The 19,950-nt window shown below is 43.6% G+C and overlaps 1 protein-coding gene across 3 annotated transcripts; it reads left to right on the top strand.

Annotated features, from left to right (window-relative positions):
• The first annotated feature begins 372 nt into the window (after nt 1-372).
• Nucleotides 373-12,346, top strand: BIRC2 (baculoviral IAP repeat containing 2). Of its 3 annotated transcripts, none has more exons than XM_075266086.1 (9): nt 373-430; nt 5,102-8,363; nt 8,821-8,920; nt 9,056-9,134; nt 9,654-9,702; nt 10,347-10,586; nt 11,273-11,527; nt 11,663-11,704; nt 12,113-12,346. In XM_075266086.1, the coding sequence occupies exons 2-9, from the start codon at nt 7,517-7,519 to the stop codon at nt 12,304-12,306; spliced, it is 1,806 nt and encodes a 601-aa protein (XP_075122187.1). In that variant the 5' UTR covers nt 373-430; nt 5,102-7,516; the 3' UTR covers nt 12,307-12,346. The 3 variants fall into 3 exon arrangements, with proteins under 3 accessions (XP_075122187.1, XP_075122188.1, XP_075122189.1); XM_075266087.1 differs by lacking the exon at nt 373-430 and adding an exon at nt 440-887; XM_075266088.1 differs by lacking the exon at nt 373-430 and adding an exon at nt 979-999.
• Nucleotides 12,347-19,950: the final 7,604 nt, after the last annotated feature.

The following is a 19,950-nucleotide window of genomic DNA, read 5'->3' as shown; positions in this document are numbered from 1 at the left end:
TGGTTTATAAGTATCTCTAATGATCTACAGCTGTCCTTTATATTAAAAAAGGGGGGAAAAAACCTTCTACAGACTAAAAGTGACTCAACCTGAGGTAACCCAAATGCTTCCCGCCTGATCAGTCACAGTGACACGCCATCATCTGGCAGCCGCGAAGGGGAATTCCAGAGGCTGTTATATGACCTCGGTGCTTTCCACTGTAGATTCCTCTTCTCAATAACAAGTACAGACGCTTTTTGTTTCAGAACACCACAGATTGTAAACAGATTTAACAAAACATCTTAGTATTTTTAAAAAAAATTAAAAAAAACAAAACAAAAATCACTAAAAAAACACGTAAATGTTTGGAACAAACCACACGCTCCCCCCACGTGAAGAGTGGACTAGTCCAACTGCTGAGGCAGAGACGGGAGACATTTTGCGGTGTGAGGTAAGTATCGGCCGTACACGGTCCTGAGGTAGAATCCTGTGAGGGAAGGAGACAGGGGGCAAAATAAGACCGAAAACGGTTAAGAGATAAAATAATAAAGCGTGGTGGAGGAGGACCGAGGAAAAGACGCGGCGATGAGAGGAAGGGAATGGACTCCGTCGTGAAATGGCGGCTCTCGGGTGCGCTCGAGCCCGTGCTGGTGTGTAATGGCGGGCGGCTAGTCCTGCGGGAGCTACTCGTATGGCTGTCCTTTCCTTGAAGGAGCAGAATTGTGTCTGACATACATGCATACATGCTTCTTCCATGAGCAAAACGGACGCCCAACGGAGGCGGGGCCTGAGAATTTGCGGACGTATATATAACTCCTCACATTGCTAGCACAACTACGACTCACATTCTTGTGAATATCCGGCATGGTTGTGGAAACCTGGGGGTTAGGGCTCTGCCTGTAGAAAGGGTAAGTCCCTGTCAGATGAGTCATTGCACCGTCTGGGCATCACCTTGTCAATGGGCTTCATAGAGGACATCTTGCCGGTCATGGCTGCATGCTGTAGTGTGTCATTGGACAGGTTTGCATGCATGTTTACTATTATGGCTTCTTCTTGTATCATATATATATATATATATTGCACAACCATTATGTATTCTGCACAGCCTCTTGTCCTTCGTAGGGGCTGATGCTTTGAGTACAAAGTACAATCCATTAAAGTCACACAATTTTTTGCACAGAAACCTGACTTTTGGACTATAATCTCCCACATGCCCATCCTTTAAATGGGGTGTGACCATGGGTGTGCCAGGACAGGACCATCCGTCCTATTAGATTTATTTTAGCTTGTGCCTTCAGATCTCAGAAAATGCCCCTAGGATGGTGCAGGGATTAGGATGACTGCTAGTCTAGATAAACTAACCCTATAGTCTCTAGCTGTATTGCGGATCACTAGCTCTAAATTTTTAACTTTGCCTGGATGTTTTTGTGTTTGTTTTGGGAGATTGGAGAACCTAGTAAAAGTGGAGAGAGAATCTACAGTCTCTATGGCAAAGGTAGGGAACTTTCGGCAGGCCAGCTGTTGCGAAACTACAACTCCCAGCATGCATACTTAGTCTGATGTTCTTGGAAGTGAATGGAGCATGTTGGGAGTTGTAGTTTCACAGCAGCTGGAGAGCTGAAGTTTCCCTATATCTCTACCTTGCAATTTGCCATTGGATTTCAATTTGGGACCCTAGTGCTACAAAGCAGAGTATGGCTGAGAAATTTAATTAGAGAATTAGCTCAGTTTACAGTTGTGAACTTTGGTCACATCGATTATTTGATTCATTATTGCATCCATCCCATCCTGACTCACACCGTTATTGGCTATATGACTTGTCAGGATTGCTGTTTGGGGGGGGGGGGGGATCTATTGGGGCACTCAGTGTGAAAAGGGGGTGTTCGAAAATAATTATTTACATTTTTTTTCCCCTTTTTGTGCTTTTATTGGCTGTGCTTCTGTTCCTGGGCTTTTTCTTATTATTCTAATTGAAAAAATGAAAAATATGTATTGATTTTGCTTACTTCTATAGTGCCAATAAATTTCACAGAAATTTATAGAGCTATTATCAATCACTGTCCCATCTAGGGCTCACAACCTAAATTCTCTAACAGTATTTTTTTGGAGTGTGGGAGGAAAACAATTTTTTTTTCATGATATAACAGAAATGTTTAATATTTATTTGTGGAAGGTTTTTGGCCTCACCTCCACTCCCTCCTTCTCTGCAATGACCAGACACATTTACTAAAATTGGCATGTAACACTTCCTGTTTTTGGACGAGCTCTCTGCTTTTGTTTGAAAAAGTGGGAGGAGCAAGACTGAGATGAAAGCCTTGTTATGCTTGAAATGTACGGCAGTCATAGGCTGGTTTATATTTGACTTTTGGCACAAGATGCACCAGCATTAAGGGGGCAGAGCCAATCTTAATACATTTCCCCTCATAGTGTTTTAACAGTCCTAACTTTTTAAAGTGAACATCCAGTTCTAAACAGCTATTTATAAATGAATAATACTGGTGAATATAAGAAACTTTGTAATATATCTTACGGAGATCTGTCTCCTTCACCACTTAATAAGGGGGCGTTCACACTACCGTCGGTGTCCGACATGTAGTGTCCGCTCCTAGTGTCCGCTCAAAATCTGTCACGGACACTAGGAGCGGACACTAGATGTGTCCGTGACACCTGTCATTCACTTTAATGGGCATCGGGTGCGTTCTTTTGCACTCCGTGCCCGTCCTTTCCTGTCCGCAAGAGAAGATGTCCGACTTCTCAAGCGGACAGAAGAACCCTGCATGCAGGGTTTTTCTGTCCGCTTGAGAAGTCGGACATCTTCTCTTGCGGACAGGAAAGGACAGGCACGGAGTGCAAAAAACGCACCCGATGCCCATTAAAGTGAATGACAGGTGTCACGGACACATCTAGTGTCCGTGACAGATTTTGAGCGGACACTACATGTCGGACACCGACGGTAGTGTGAACGCTCCCTAAGCTGTTATTCTTCTCCTTAGTTTGTCTGTTTGTTTATATTAGACTAGCCTCTGCCCACGACTTCGTCTGCGGGTTGTTGGAGTGGATAATCCGCCAATATACAGCAAATTGCTGGTTTGCATGCTCTGGCGTTTCGGCAGCTTTTAAGCTGTCCTGCTGCTGAACTTGTTCCTTGCACTGTGCCTGTGATTGTTCTGGCATCTCAGCAGCTTGCTGGGACGCCATATAATGAGTGTGTTGTTGATGTTGAGTTGATTGTGACAAATTAGATTTTCTTTCCAGGCATGTTTAAAATTGAAAAACTGCCGATTAGGATTAAAGGCATTTTCCCATGTCATTTTGTCTGCACTGCCTGGAGCAGAACAGATAATATGCAGATGCATGTACACAATCCACTGAGGGTTAGCTGTGTGTTTACACAGAGAGATAACAGGCCTGGGACCTGAGATAAGCTGCTGCCGGAGCAGTGTAATATAGTATAGTATATGAGCATAAATTCATAACAGTCGTGAAGCCATGTCATTTACCGGGATAAAACATAGCCTATGTGTTAATCGAGGTTGCAATCTATCTATGAGCCAAATTTCATTCAAATCTGTCCAGCCGTTTTTGCGTGATTGAGGAACGAACATCCAAACACACAAACTTTAACATTTAATTATAATAATATTAGATTAGTAGGATTATATGTATGGGGAAGGGAGGGGTGGAGTAAGGTTTAACAGCCTTCTAGTGGTCCATTTCACATCTGCTTTCTGGGGTCCAAAAAGATCTGATCCGAGTCTAAGACCCAACAGCTGTGCTACATTGGTAGGAACCTGGAGATCACATAAGTGGGCCCAATACAGGCAGCAGTTGTGCTCCTTGCTTTGTTCACTGTATAGTTCTTATTCAGTGCTTTGTAGGATGTAAGAGCCCCTTCACACGGAGTATATGCTCGCTGATTTTGAATGTGTAACACGTTCAGAATCAGCGGCGTTAAAACAGATCCCATTGCTTTCTAGGGGAGCTGGCATACGTGTGCTCCCCATAGAAATGAATGGGCTGCTTTTTTTTTTTTACCTATTGTGATACGCGCGTATCACAATAGGGAAAAAAGCAGCACATTCATTTCTATGGGGAGCACACGTATGCCGGCTCCCATAAAAACAATGGGATCTGTTTTAACGCCGCTGATTCGGAACGTGTTACACGTTCAGAGTCAGTGAGCGTATACTCCGTGTGAAGGGGCCCTAAAGGAGAAGACAGAAGGGCGTTCATTACCGATTTTTATCTCTTCTGCAGGGTCTCTGGCAGCCAGAGGTTAAACCTTCTCCTACTAGAGTGTAGGCCATTGTCAGGTTTATAACTTTTGTGGAGTTATTTATTTGTTATTGTCATATGGGGTTTCCTCATCAAAATTTTTAATTTGCGATCAGCTGATGATCCATCTTCACAAACCCTGACAATCCTCTTATTACTGGAGATCCTGCAGCTGACTGGACATACAATTGTAGTCTTATCTGCTAGCCATTCATAAAAATGTCCAGTCAGTTTATAGGTGGGCGGGCTTGGTAGTGCTCTGGATAGAGGATGTTTTGGGGTTGTCCAAGCCCAGTGGGTAGTGGATTCTGATTTCATGGTGTCTGATCCCTAGACCCCACACCGATCAGCTGATCGGGGTGCTGGAAGTTGTATACATGGTATAAGACTGGAAGCAGCTCATGTCAATTGAACAAAGCTGCTTCCAGTCATATGCAATGTGCACTACTTCTGAAACCTACATCCTTGTGTCACAGCTGGATCTTTTGGAGCATGAACCTTGGATAACCACTTTTAGCCTGCACTATGACTCCTCATGTTTTGTCAGCTGCATCTCAACCATCTGCTATATTGTGGACATAGGAGTTATGTAGCTGGAGGGGAAAGCTTTGCTAACAAGGTCTTCAGCTTCTAAGAAGTATGTATTAATAAGCTGTTTATGTTCATGGTTTCCAATGGATCCAAAAAAAGTTTGTTAGGGGAAAAACCTCTTTAATAAAAATAGGTTTAAAATTTGACGTCTAGTTTTACTTGGGGCGGGGGATGAATAAATACATTTCTGTGAAAACGTCTTTCTTCTTAAAATATGCAACAAATTTTATTCATTTATTTATTTATTTTCTTTTAGATTGGGAATCCCGATGTTTTAACGGCTCTTAATCCGAACCTTCATTTTTTTACACTGTGGTCAGAAGAAATCTTATCATGCACTGCTAAAGGCCTAAGAGATGAGGGGGGAAGTCTGACTGGGAGGTGGCTTTGCTTAATACTCAATGAATAGGCTTTTATCAGCAATAGTTTTTATTTCTCACATCCTAGGAAACATACACTCACCGGCCACTTTATTAGGTACACCTGTCCAACTGCTCGTTAACACTTAATTTCTAATCAGCCAATCACATGGCGGCAACTCAGTGCATTTAGGCATGTAGACATGGTCAAGACAATCTCCTGCAGTTCAAACCGAGCATCAGTATGGGGAAGAAAGGTGATTTGAGTGCCTTTGAACGTGGCATGATTGTTGGTGCCAGAAGGGCTGGTCTGAGTATTTCAGAAACTGCTGATCTACTGGGATTTTCACGCACAACCATCTCTAGGGTTTACAGAGAATGGTCCGAAAAAGAAAAAACATCCAGTGAGCGGCAGTTCTGTGGGCGGAAATGCGTTGTTGATGCCAGAGGTCAGAGGAGAATGGCTGGACTGGTTCAAGCTGATAGAAAGGCAACAGTGACTCAAATAGCCACCCGTTACAACCAAGGTAGCCAGAAGAGCATCTCTGAACGCACAGTACGTCGAACTTTGAGGCAGATGGGCTACAGCAGCAGAAGACCACACCGGGTGCCACTCCTTTCAGCTAAGAACAGGAAACTGAGGCTACAAGTTGCACAAGCTCATCGAAATTGGACAATTGAAAATTGGAAAAACGTTGCCTGGTCTGATGTGTCTTGATTTCTGCTGCGACATTCGGATGGTAGGGTCAGAATTTGGCATCAACAACATGACGATGTGCAGCCGACAAATCTGCGGCAACTGTGTGATGCCATCATGTCAATATGGACCAAAATCTCTGAGGAATGCTTCCAGCACCTTGGTGAATCTATGCCACGAAGAATTGAGGCAGTTCTGAAGGCAAAAGGGGGTCCAACCCGTTACTAGCATGGTGTACCTAATAAAGTGGCCGGTGAGTGTACGCTATATAGAGAAAAGTATTGGGACACAACCCTAAACAACTATTAACTTCAGTTCCTTTGACACAAGTGTATAAAATACAGCACTTAGCCATGCATTCTGCCCATAGTGTGTTCACATGGTCAGGATTTGAGCCAAAACCAGGAGTGGATTGAGGAAAACACAGAAGTGGCACCTATCCTCTGTACATTTACTCCCTTTATGACCCACACCTGGTTTTGGCTTCAACAGTTGCATTTAAAAGACTGTACGTGACAACCTTTTTAAAAGAGTGGGTAGTTCTAAAGAGCTTACACACTCTGAGCGTGGTAAGGTAATAGATTGTCACCACTGCAAAAAAGACAGTTCGTGAAATTTCTCCCCTTCTAGATATTCCATGATCAACTGTGAGTGGTATTATTGAAAAGTGGAGGCGTTTAGGAACTGCAGTAACTCAGCCAAGAAGTGGTAGACCTCGTAAAGTTACAGAACAGGCTCATAAATGCTGCTCTAGATGAATGGGCAAAAATTCCCACAGACGCCCTGCAAAATCTTGTAGAAAGTCTTCCTAAAAGAGTGGAACTGTTCTAACTGCAGAGGGGGGACCAGCTCTATGTTAATGCTGATGGATTTACAATGGGCAGTCATAAAAGCTCCTGTAGGTGTAATATTTAGGTGTCCCAATACTTTTGTACATGCAGTGTTGCACTAAAAAACTAGCACATTTTCCACCATAAGGCTAAGGCCCCACGGGACGGTTCGCAGCGCTAAAGCACTGCAGGAACAACTGCGGCGGGAACACATCGTGGTTCTTCCCACAGCGCTTTTAACAGAAAGTTCGCTGAGTTTTCCTCCATGGACTTTGTTGCCATTATATCTACAGAAAGCCGCCAACGTTTCCATAGATATAATTGACATGCTGCGATTTCCAAAACTGCTGGTTTTGGAAATCTCAGCATATCCGTGCTGTGGTTTGAAACGCAAAGTGGGCATGGGATTCACATGAGTCCTATCCACTTTGCAGATACTATAAAATGCCGAAATTTTTTTTTTATCCCCGCTGCGGTCAAATCACAGCGTGTGGGGCCCCGGCCTAAGTTGTGCATTCTAGTGGCTGCATGACAGGTCAGGTTTTAGCTTTAAAGGTGAATACGTTATAACACTTTATTTCATCATAGATGTGTTCTCTAAACTGAAAATCTAAGGATACTGACTTTTATCAGAGATGTAAAGATTAAGGCCATCTATCATTTTCGTGGCCGGTTATTCTGATGCTTTTAGTTGCTTTCTATTAGATTTTCTATGTAAGCGCCTGACTGCAAAGCTGCCTCCCAGACAGACTTCCCCCTCCCCTCTTTGTTTTTCTATTACCTAAATGCAAGACTTAAATAACAGTGCGTTTTTGGCAAATCTTCTGAAATCTACGCCAAACGTCAAGAACGTCATTAGCTTGGATCCTTCGTGTGAACTGTACCGAATCTCCACGTTCTCCAAGTTTCCAGTAAATACACCTGTTTCTGAGCGCAGCCTTGCTAAAGCCGGGTTTTACTATATCGGCACAGACGACAAGGTGAAGTGCTTCAAGTGTGGCCTGATGCTGGATAACTGGAAGAGAGGAGACAATGCCATCGAAAAGCACAAAAAACTGTACCCAAGCTGTAGCTTCATCCAGAACGTATCCTCATTAAATCTCGGAGCCTCTTTGTATTCTGCATTTTCCCCTCCTAACCAGATCCATTCAGCCTCTTGTGAAGAAGAGACCGGCTTCTATGCCGGAGCCTACTCCAGTTTTCCAATCGATGCCGTTTCATCAAGGGCAGTTGAAGATCAGTCTCTCCAAAGGGGTAGTGACAGCAACTCCTATATGTACACAGAAGAAGCCAGACTGGGCACTTACATAAACTGGCCTTTAAGTTTCCTGGCTCCTTCTGACCTTGCCAAAGCCGGGTTTTACTATGTGGGTCCTGGAGATAAAGTGGCTTGTTTTGCCTGTGAAGGAAAACTAAATAATTGGGAACCTAACGATAACGCCATGTCCGAGCACCGAAGACACTTTCCAAATTGTCCATTTGTGAGCAACAGTGCAAGACCCTCGCTGAGGTGTAGCGTCTCCAATGTCAGCATGCAGACCACCTCCTCGAGGCTGAAAACTTTTTTAAACTGGCCATCTAGGATACCGGTGACACCGAAAAAATTGGCAGAAGCTGGGTTTTACTATGTTGGTACGTAATGTGAACCTAGAGCTATGCAGATGTGTCTCCGTTGTTAGACTGGTACACTAGACGCAGGACTGCAGGATCAGACTACAAGATCTATAATGTGATCCTGCAGTCCTGTGCAGTAATTCGCCCTCCATATTGTGCATTTTTCATCCTAGTTGGTGGGAATTAAAATATAAACAATTCCAGTAATTCCTCCTAGGGAGACACTGAGATTGTACAAGGGAAGAGATGACTGACAGGCTCACAGAACCCTCTTCCCGCCCCCAAGGCCATTTGTAGCTTGACCCTCCTCTGTCCCCCAAAGTAACGATTTTCTTAATTGATTCTGGTGTTACAGCATGATCTAAACTCCAGCCCTATATGTATTTGCTACAGAAAATGATTTAGTTGTAATTTTTGCTGATGAAAGGGTTAATGATGTCTAATTTTCCCTTTTTTTTTTTTTTTCACTTGATAGGACGAAATGATGACGTCAAGTGTTTTTGTTGTGACGGCGGCTTAAGATGTTGGGAATCGGGAGACGATCCATGGGTTGAACATGCAAAGTGGTTTCCCAGGTATGCTGACCTTTGATTTATAAAGAATAAAGGCTCAGGGACTTTTACAGAGAGCTGGTTACTTCTTGTTAGGATTATATGTTTTACAATTGGTATAAACCTTTGTGTTTGTTTGTTTTTTTTGTTCCTCTCCAGATGTGAGTACTTGTTGCATGTGAAAGGTCAGAGTTTTGTCACTGACATTCAAGATAGATATCCACATCTTCTAGATCAGGTAAATATAACCGGGACTTTAATCTATTGCAAACTTCCATTTTCTCAAAGTCCGACTCTCACATCTATGTTGGCCTAAGTTTGGTGGTGGCTAGAGATGAGCGCGTAGTATTCGATGGAATACCTCCCCTGCACAGTTATTGGTGTAAAAGAGCGTCAGGGAAGGTGGGAGGGGACTCGAATTTTTACTGCGTTTACCGCCTGGTATTCGACAGTGTACACCAATAACTATGCAGGGGAGGTATTTGATCGACTACTACGCTCTCATCTGTAGTGGTGGAGGGCTGATGGATAGCAGTGAAGTCACCGGGTACTTGAACGGTTACTGTAGTTTTTGGATGTTTTTAGTTGGCGATTACACAAAGTATCACAAATGCTGGTGTTAGATTTGTCACACTATAAGGCCACTATTTGTCTGTGCCAGCAATATGTAGTAGTTTTATACACTATGTATGTTCTACTGACTGATATTTTTATGCTAAATAATAGTTTATAAGCCTTTTTTTTTTTTTTCTTGCAGCTTTTGTCCTCTTCAGAAACACAAAACAATGAAGCTCAGTATCCACCTAGTAAGTATATGTACAGCTTGTTCCCTAACAATTGACGAAAAACTGTTCAAGATCCAACTAAAATATTTGCGCCCACAAAGACAAAGGAAAAACCTGTGTTCTGCTAAATAAAGCCAACATGAACTTTACTGTGGTGGAAGCGCAATTCCTGAGATTTGGGTCTCTTAGTGTGTCTGTATCTGGTCCTTTCTTCTAAAGGAAAAAAAATCTGGGTTTTCTCTTAAACAATTACGCCCGACTATTTTGACTTAAGACTGGCTATTAAGAGCTTGTTACTTCCTTACTGATGGTCCCATTGAATTACAATTCTGTTAGGTCTACAGAAAAAAAAAACCCCTAGTATATTTAATCATTAAGCATCACAAATGGTAGAATTCATTATTTTTATTTTTATTTTGACTGTGATGTGATTAAAAAATGTTTTTATTTTTTTTTGTGTCGATCGACTACCTCCCCTCCATAGACATTGGTTTAAAAAAAAAAAAAAAAAAAACTGCCAGGGGAGGTTGGAGGGGAAACAAATATTTTGCTCATCTCTAATAGCGAGGATTATTGTTATAACAGAGTTTCAGCCGCACCGCTTTCTTTGCGTGCCCTTAGCTCTATTTTGTACTTATAATGTTTTGGGGTTTTTTGTTTTCCAGTTATTCGGTTGGGTAATGAAAGTAACCAGGATGATGAGGTTTACATGAACACCGCTATAGTTCAGAACGTACTGCAGATGGGATTTAATAGAAGACTAGTGAAAGAAACCGTAACAAGTAAAATCCTGACCTCAGGAGAAAATTATAAGGAAGCAGAAGATCTGGTAAATGACCTGATTTTTGCACAAAAAGAACAAACTGAGGAAGAGCGAGACCGGCAGATGGAGCAAACGTCATCAGGTATTGCAGCGTCAGCATCATAAGACCTTTAAGGCTAAGTTCACATGGAGATTTTTGGTCATGATTTTGAGGCCATATCCGTCTCAAAATCCTGACCTAAAAGACGACTCCCATTGAAATCAATGGGAGCCGCTCAAGAGTTTTTCCCGGGAGCCTCTTGAAAAAGAAGCGAGGTGCTCATTCTTCAGGCCGAGTCTCCTCGTGATTCGGCCTGAAGACACTCCCTCCTCCAGACTAGGCCCATTCATTGGGCCTAATCCGGAGTGGAGTGTGCGACTGGATGTCGGTGCGGTGCATCGGCTTTCAGATGTGGCTACCCGGTTTTTGGTCCAGAACCTGAGGCAGCCTCTGCCTCAGATTCCGGACCAAAAAACTCAGTCTGAACTTTCCCTTACCCTTTGGTTTCTGATCATTCATATCTCCAACTCCCTTGTGTATTTAAAAAAAAAAAAAAAAAAAACCCCACAAAGAAACCCCAACAAAATCCCATGTACTCCAACTAATAATGCACCAGCAATGACAAGACTTGTAGAAGTTTGAGCTTTATGCTTGGCCTATGACTCGGAACCCCCAACTGGCATCTCTAAATGTTCACCACAGTATTAATGTAGCCATATGCTATGGCCATGGCAAACTGAATACACAAATGCCCAAAACTTAAAATGTATTTTATATCTTTCTTTCAGATGAGATCATGTTAATTAGAAAAAGCCGTCTTGCCTTGTCCCAGCGCATGACAAACTGCCTTCCAATTCTAGAAGACTTGTTCACCTCAGAGGTCCTCACCTCTACTGAATATGAAGCCGTAAAGCAGAAAATGCCGGTAGCTTTACAAGCGCAGGAGATGATCGAAATAATTTTAATTAAAGGACGAGGCGCGATTGAAGCTTTCAAGAAGGCTCTCAATAAGCACGACCCAGGTCTACACAGGGAGTTATTCCGTAAGTGTCACTTCCTTTTAGAAGCGCTGATTCGGAGGACTCTCCCTATATTTATTCCCACCCCCACTAATATTTTATTCTACATAAAAACAAACAGACTTGATGCTTATGTGCTGTTTTCCTTTTCTATTTTAGTTGAACAGTCATTGAGATGTCAGACGTCAGATAGCTACTCAGGTAATGTGTGTGTGTGTGTGTGTGTGTGTGTGTGTGTGTGTGTGTGTGTGTGTGTGTGTGTGTGTGTGTGTTTGGGTTTTGGTTTTTTTTTTGTAGTGTACATTTGTAGGTAAAATACAGTGCATTGTACAGCAGATGGGCATTGGACATCTGAATACCCAAAGTATTCAGTTTTAAGGGGTTTGAACCTGTCCAATGTCGGGTCAATGCGGTATGACCACCAGATCCCCTACCAATCATGAGAAATGGAGGGTCCAAGTCCCCCATGTTTGAAGACTTTTATCCCATATCCTATTCACAGAATACAGGGTAAAAGTCTCATTCAGTTCTCACTCCCTGCCATTTAGGGTCTTGTATTTCTCAAAGCCAGTAGTCTCAAGTTTAACCATCACTTTATTTATCTTCTAGATCTTCCAATGGAAGAACAGCTGAGGAGGTTACAAGAAGAACGGACTTGTAAAATTTGTATGGACCAAGAAGTCTCTATTGTGTTTATCCCATGTGGCCATTTAGTGGTTTGTAAGGACTGCGCACCCTCTCTCCGGAAATGTCCAATCTGCAGAGGAATTATCAAGGGCACGGTCCGCACCTTCCTCTCATAATTCCAGATTGTACTGGAACGATTTAATAAATTCCCTTAAATGCTCATCCATTTTCTCACTTTTTCCTATTTGCTTGGACTCAGGAAGTTGAGCTGGATTGTTTGTTCTGGCACATGGCCCACAATATCTGACTCGTGTGAAGCTGGTCTGTGTTTGGGCAATGAGTTTACCATGTGTCATGATTTGTCAGGCTGTCATGTGGGCCTTGAATCATTGTGCGTCTAATCGTAACACATGCTTGTCACATGACACATGGTCCACTTATTGGCCCCATCTATCTTATAGATAAATAGTGCAGCAGGTTTTCCTGACTGATACACAGTACTTGGAAAGGTTTCTGTGTGAATATTACTAACATATGTGTCATAACTATTCTAGTTGTTGTAAAACAGGCTTGGGTTGTGACTGACACACCTTATGGTTAACACTACTGAAATACCAACACTACATGACTACTTAATACTGAAGGAACTATATCATTGTTCAATAGTGCATGGTGTTCAAGCTGACCGCATAAATAGACAATGCCACAAAATTGCCTTTTTTTTTTTTTTTTAAAGATTTTGGAAGGGAATCCTAGAAACACACAATCTTACTTAACACAGAAACCTTATGACAATTTTTCTTCAAAGTTGGGGGGGGGGGGGAATACTGAAAAGGAAAATGGGTTGCTGATTCTTGTGGGATGGGAAATGCTTCATCGTCCTGGGAGTTACAATAATGCAGGGTTTTTTTTTAAGCTCCGTGGTGTACAGATGATCTGCACTATACAAATGGGGAGGTATTGAGGTTACACAATTTGTATGATTATTTATTTTATTTTAAAAAAGCTTTAACTAGGTTTTACAGAATTGTCTTACCCCAAAACAAAAAGAGAAAATCTAGCGTCATGCACAATAACCACGTTCACCTTTTGATCTTCATAATGTGTAATATTAACCCTTTTCCGACATCCACTGCACCATTATGGCAGGTGTGAGATCTTTAAATGTATAGCTGAATGGCTGTTATAGCTGCAAGGAGACTGAGGCATCCTTTTACTGACAATGTATGGGTCCTCCATGTTCTGTCCCATAGATTCTGAGGTGATGATCTCTTACTATGGCAGTATGTGGTGGACCTCTATGGATTTAGCAATAAACAGCTATGCACTAGTGTAAAAATTAAATGTATTCCTTTCAGAAGACAGGGAGAAAAAAAAAAAAAAAAGGCAGGAAGGGGTTAAAAGCAGTCTACTCTACTACCATACCTGCTGGAGCAGTCAAATAGTGTGATGGCTGTCCATGGAATAGGTTTGTCTTTCTGTTTTGGGGACGGGACTGGGTGGTGACCATAATTGAAAATGTGTGCGGTAGCATGTATGGCCCTGTCCCGAGTGGATGTGAAAGTTTGTGTGTTTGTTACTCCTTCATGCAAAAAACGGCTGACAGATTTGAATGAATTTTGGCACATAGTTTGTAACCTCGATTAACATGTCTGCTACTTTTTATCTCGGTAATTGACATGGCTTCACGAATGGTATGAATTTATGTTCACATTCTATATTTCACTGCTCTTATCTCAGGTTCTGAGAAAGCCAGGTCTGTTATTTCTCTGTGTAAACACTCAGCTAACCCTCAGTCCATTGTGTACATGTATTTGCAGATTATCTGATCTGCTCCAGGCAGTGCTGACGCACTGGATGGGAAAACCCCTTTATTCCAAATTGGCAGTTTGCTACTTTTAAACATCCCAGGGAAAAAGAAAATCTAATTTCTTGCAAAATTATAAAACAACGAGAGCTATCAAGAAAGCCAGAAGTCACAGAGTTCTCCTCCAGTGGAGCTCAGGGGGATCGACACCAACAACACACTCATTATATGGTGTCCCAGTGAGATGCTGGAACAATCACGGGAACAGCGCAAGGAACGAGTTCAGAAGCAGGACAGCTTAAGAGCTGCTGAAAAGCGGAAGCAGGCAAACCATAGACGGCAGCAATTTGCCAAACATGGGCAGATCATTGACGCCAACAACACGCGGACGAGGTCGCGGGCAGAAGCTAGTTTTATATATGGTGACTTTCTTCCTAGTGAGCTAAAGTAGGTTCATAATAGCATTGGACTATCCATTGTTCTGGTCCCATGGAGGACCAGCAATTTCAGGCGGACATTGTGACCCAGACTCAAGCAGAGATGTGAACTCAGCCTGACCTAACACCAAGCGTCAAAAATAAATGTAGAAAACGGGAAACCTTTAATTGTACAAGAGGAGCCATGAATAAGCTGCACGTCTGCTCCCCCTTCACCATAATTGTGGCAAGAGAGAGATCTCTGAAATAATCACCAGTCATGAGGGTGTGATGTGTTTACACTCAACAGCCGTGTGCTCCTCTAAGCAGCTGACTTATCTCACACTGTGTTATGACATGCAAACGTTCCAGTAAGCTGTATTCACACTGTAAATAATGGTCGTGTCATGGCTTTATTTAAATTCAAGTAAATGGGGGCTGTTCACATGACCGGCTGCTGCAATGGACCATCATAGGTCATGTCCTATCTTTATCCATTTTTCATGGATTTCTCCTTACAATGTTTTGTACCTTTTGGACATGTGAAATTAACCTTCGCCATCATCTAAGAGGCTTCTACAACTACATTGGAGCCCTGTCTTATTCAATTTAATGAATAGGATATGATTTAAGGTATGAAGCAATTCTCTGTAGACTTCTGTGGACCATATAGAGATACAGACCTAATAAATATATACATTACTACTGCATTTACCGTCCAGCTGGGCAATTGGAGTTGAAGGGCCTTGGTCTGACCAAGAAGCTGATGGTCATTCTGACTGAGCTCCACAGTTATGATGTAGAGATGGGAAATCCTTCCAAAGGCCTCACGTTACAGAGGAGCTGCTTATTACGTAGATTTTACAGAAGGGAGCCATATAAGAACTTCCTTTATATTTCCTTTTGTAGCCACTCTTGGGTTGGCTTAAAAAAAAAGCAACGAAAAAGCTGCTTTTCTGTAACGTGGGGCTTTAACCAAAACGACAACCCTGTCTGCCTCACTCCCCTTGTAGGCACCAAACAGAAGTTGCTCCTACGTTATAGACAAGTGACTACCTGCTAAGACTACAATGAGACATGGCGGTGACAGTATTATATTGTGAACCATCTTTCAGCTGTAGGAAGCCTTGTGCAGGAATCCTACTAATATTATAAATGTGAAAGTCTGGATGTTTGTTACGCAATCACGCAGACAGCTGAATGGATTTGGATGATATTTGGCATAGATAGTTTGTATAGGCTACTTTTTATCCTGGTAAATGACATGGCTTCACAACTGTTATGAATTTATGTTCACAGACTATATTAAACTCCTCCTGCAGCAGCTTATCTCAGCTTCTGATAAAGCCAGGTCTGTTATCTCTCTGTGTAAACACTCAGCTAACCCTCAGTCCATTCTGTACATACATTTGCATATTATCTGACCTGCTCCAGGCAACACGCTGACACACTTGATGAGAAAACACCTTTAATCCAAATTGGCAGTTTGCTACTTTAAACATACCGGGAAAAAGAAAATCTAATTTTTTTTGTTGCAAAATTGTAAAACAACGATAGCTATGAAGGAAGATAGAAGTCACAGAGTTCTCCTCAAGCGGAGCTGACAGGCATCATCAACACCAACAACACGCTCATTATATGGTGTCCCAGCGAGCTGCTGAGATGTCGGAACAATCACGGGCACAGCGCGAGGAACGAATTTAGCGGCAGGACAGCTTGACAGCCAGGGGTGGATCCAGGTCCGGGCGAGCCGGGCTCAGTGGGGCCCCGCGGCCCGGCCCTAACAAAATGGTCCCGGTCAGGCAAGTGCAAATACATACGTGATGCAGGAGCTGTGAGTTCAGCTCCTGCTTTAAAGCTCCGGCCCGGCTTGCGTGTGTAGGCGTGATGACGTCATCGCATCACGCTTACACACACAAGCCGGGCCGGAGTTAAGCAGGAGCTGATCTCACAGCTCCTGCATCGCGTATGTGACTGGAGAGAGGAGCGTTGGGGGAGCGATGGAAAGTGAGTGATAGAAGGTGAGTGTAAGTGTTTGTTTGTATTAAATATTAAGGTGGAACATAACGAAGGGGGCCCATGAAACTGGGGGGCAAATGAAGTGGAGGGGGGGAACGGCATGACACTGGGGAAGATGAAGGTGGTGCGGAGAGAACGGCATGAAACTGGTGACAAAGATGGAGGGGGCCCAAAGTAACTGGGGGGCAAATGAAGGGGAGGGGGGAACAGCATGACACTGGGGCAGATGGAGGGGGGGGAGAACAGCATGACACTGGGGCAGATGGAGGGGGGGAGAACGGCATGACACTGGGGCAGATGGGGGGGGAGAACGGCATGACACTGGGGCAGATGGGGGGGGAGAACGGCATGACACTGGGGCAGATGAAGGGGGGGAGAATGGCATGACACTGGGGCAGAGACGGGGGGGACATGAAACTGTGGGCAGATAAAGGGGGAGAATGGCATGAAACTGGGGACAGAGATGGGGGGGACATGAAATTAGGGGTAGATGAAGGGTGTATATGAAAATGGGGAGAGATGGAGGGGGGGCATATAATTTACGGGTGACTGTAGGAGGATTATACTGTGTGGAATCACATGAAAAATTAATGAGAATGGGTGGAGTCAACATAAAAGTGGGCGGGGCCTAATTTGCTGCGGCGCGCTGCGCATAGGGCCCCGCCAAAGTCAATTGCCCAGGGCCCCGCAAACCCTGGATCCGCCACTGTTGACAGCTGCCTAAATGCCGGAGCAGGCAAACCATCGACAGCAGTGATTTGCTGAATATAGGCGGATCATCGACACCAACAACACGCAGACGAAGTCGCTGGCAGAGGCTAGTAGACTACAATGTCAGAAAATTTAAAGGATTACACAGTGAGATTTCTTACCTTAACAGGGTGCATGGACAGTGCAAGGGGAGACTTTATAGCAGTGACCACTGAAACGTTTTGCTGTGATATAAAACTTTATTACTTCCAAGATTACCTGGGTCCCAGCCTATGACTACAATCCCGGAATCCACCTCAAAATCCGCTGCCAAAAATGGCTCCCATTGACTTCAATGGGAGCTGCGCGCTTCTTTTTTCCGCTAGCTAGTAGCGGAAAAAAAAAGCGACATGCCCCTTCTTCCTGCGGATTCCATGGCACGAGGCTCCCTCCCAATTAGGCCCATTCATTTGATGATTGGTGGAAGATGCGGCTATTTGAACCTTGTCTGATCCTCGGAATGGAGATGTGTTGTAGTGACTGGAGATCACCAGGTTGGGAGGGAGAATAGTTTACTAGCATGTGACAACTTTATCTATGTGACTGGTGAAAAGTTCACGACTTGACACTACTAATGATATTCTGTCAATCTCTAATTGGTAGGGGTCCAACAGGCAGACCCTTATCAGTCCCCAGTATAATGTGCTTCTAAGGTAACCCCAAAATGTGGTAGAGCCCATAATATAGAACATTAGCCAGATATATGTAATGAGGCAAAGTGAACATTTCAGTGTGGAGTCGGCTCCCAATAATTGAAGTCTCACAATTGTGACTGCCCTGTGAGATTTGTCGCCCCCACTTGTGCACAGGGTGCATTGCTTCTGAATCTTGTAGTGCACCTTCGTGTTTTTCCATATCTATGGACAGCACAGGTCTGTTAAAGAGCAAGGCTGCAGCGCTAGATATGGATCAACTCCGGATTGGTGGGCGATCCATCTGTCAGACATCCGACCACACAGAGATATAACTGCTGCTCGCACCCCGGATTACAGAAAACTCAGCCCAGCCCCTTAACCCTTTCAGCTCACCGCTAGTTACTGAGTATGACTTTCTCCTGCCTTCCTGTCCAGTTTCAGCCTCCTTCATAGATGACATCCTGGGAAAGTCCTTTGATTCTCAGGGCGATACTTGGGTAATGCATTGTGGGAAACAGAGAGTGGCTTTTTAGGTGTGTGCGGAACAGGCCATGTGACCGATAGACCTGACATCACATGGCCTATGATATGGAGCACTACTGTCACAGATGATTTGTGGGGGTGATGAGTGTTGTATCCCTGCTGATCTTCATTGGATGACCAATGCTAAGACTAAACCTGCAAAAACCCTATAAAGGGCAGGTCATAGTGCGTTATGTAGGCTACCCTAAAAGTTTGTGCCCATTGCTACCTATGATAGAGATGGAAGATGGTGACTAGAGCTGCCAGGACATTTGAGCAGGGCGTCTCATTGACCAGCTGGATGGGCACACTCATGGATCCTTCTTTGCCCCTCATTCTACAATAAACTATTGTTGTTTTTGACTCCCCAAACTTGTGATGAAGCCGTAGGTTCTGACTACAGGCAGCTTGGGTGGGGATGGGGTGCGAAGAGAGCAGACGCAGATAATGGGCCGCTTAAAGGGAGACTGTCACCAGAACACAGCCCTGCAGATAGATAGGTTAACCAGCGGTTTCCCCTTGTGAATCTGTGCGAATATGCAGATGAGCTCTTTTGAGCAACAAGGGGGTTTCCCTTTACCTCTTTGGATTAATGTCCTCATTTACACAAAGAGCTCATTTGCATGGGGGGAAGCAATATTTCGGCAACGAAAACAGTGTTTTGCAAGAGGAAAACACCATTTGTTCCAGGTGACCGTAACCTATCTATCTGCCAGGTTGGGTTGATATATGGTGTTCTGATGAAGAGTAGTCATCTTAAGAGATTTAATTTTGCCTCCCAGGCCCTCACATTCCATCCGTGGACCCTGACTGTAAATCACTTACACATTCCACCATGTGAACAGTTGCTTCATACACAGAATCACAAAGTGAAGAAAGTTTTGTGTCCCAATATTTAAAATCCCCTAGTGTTCCTGTGCCAATGACTCCCTATGACTCCAGTTCCTGGGTCAAGAGCCATCACTGTGTTGTAATAGTACAGAGGATCACAGGACACAACGATTATTTACTTTCACAAGAGACAACATTGCAAGCAAACAGACTGCCCCCTAGCAGAAATAGCACCAACTGTTTCCAGGGACAGTGTCTAATACTTACTTGAATGGGGCTGATCTGCATTAGCAAAACCAGGTTATTCGCGGCAGACGCTACGCCGACATCAGAAGTGGTCATGCTACATTTTTTTCTGGCAACCATTGCTAGTACTTACCTTATCAGCCCCTGATGATTCTTTTTTAAGAGGAAACACGTTGGGATAGTGTTTGCCTTTAGAACAGTCTATATATGTACTATATAGACTGTTCTATGTACACTATATATGTAGTGTATATCTTCACATAAGCTCACTGCATATAGTCCGGTGCTGTCCAGGAGAGACGCCTTGGATCACTGAATACCGTTGGTGTGGCGTTAGGCCAGTAGCCTCGGGATAGGTGGTCTAGGGGCTCTCCATTCATCATATTTGGGCACACGTACATTTTTTCGGACATTCAGTGTGATTTGTTGGACATACTTGTGATTATAGGGAGTGAGGGTTTAGTTTCAGCAACTATCAATATCCTAAAATGGAAGAATATGCAAATCTGACTTCCATGATATAATTAGGATGCCAGTGCCTCAAGTATGCACACCAATAGAGGGCGCTCACTGAGGATGTGTAAGTCTATCTTC

Source organism: Leptodactylus fuscus, chromosome 2 (genome assembly GCF_031893055.1).
Source record: "Leptodactylus fuscus isolate aLepFus1 chromosome 2, aLepFus1.hap2, whole genome shotgun sequence".
NCBI lineage: Eukaryota > Metazoa > Chordata > Amphibia > Anura > Leptodactylidae > Leptodactylus > Leptodactylus fuscus.
This window is presented reverse-complemented; position numbering and strand designations above follow the sequence as displayed.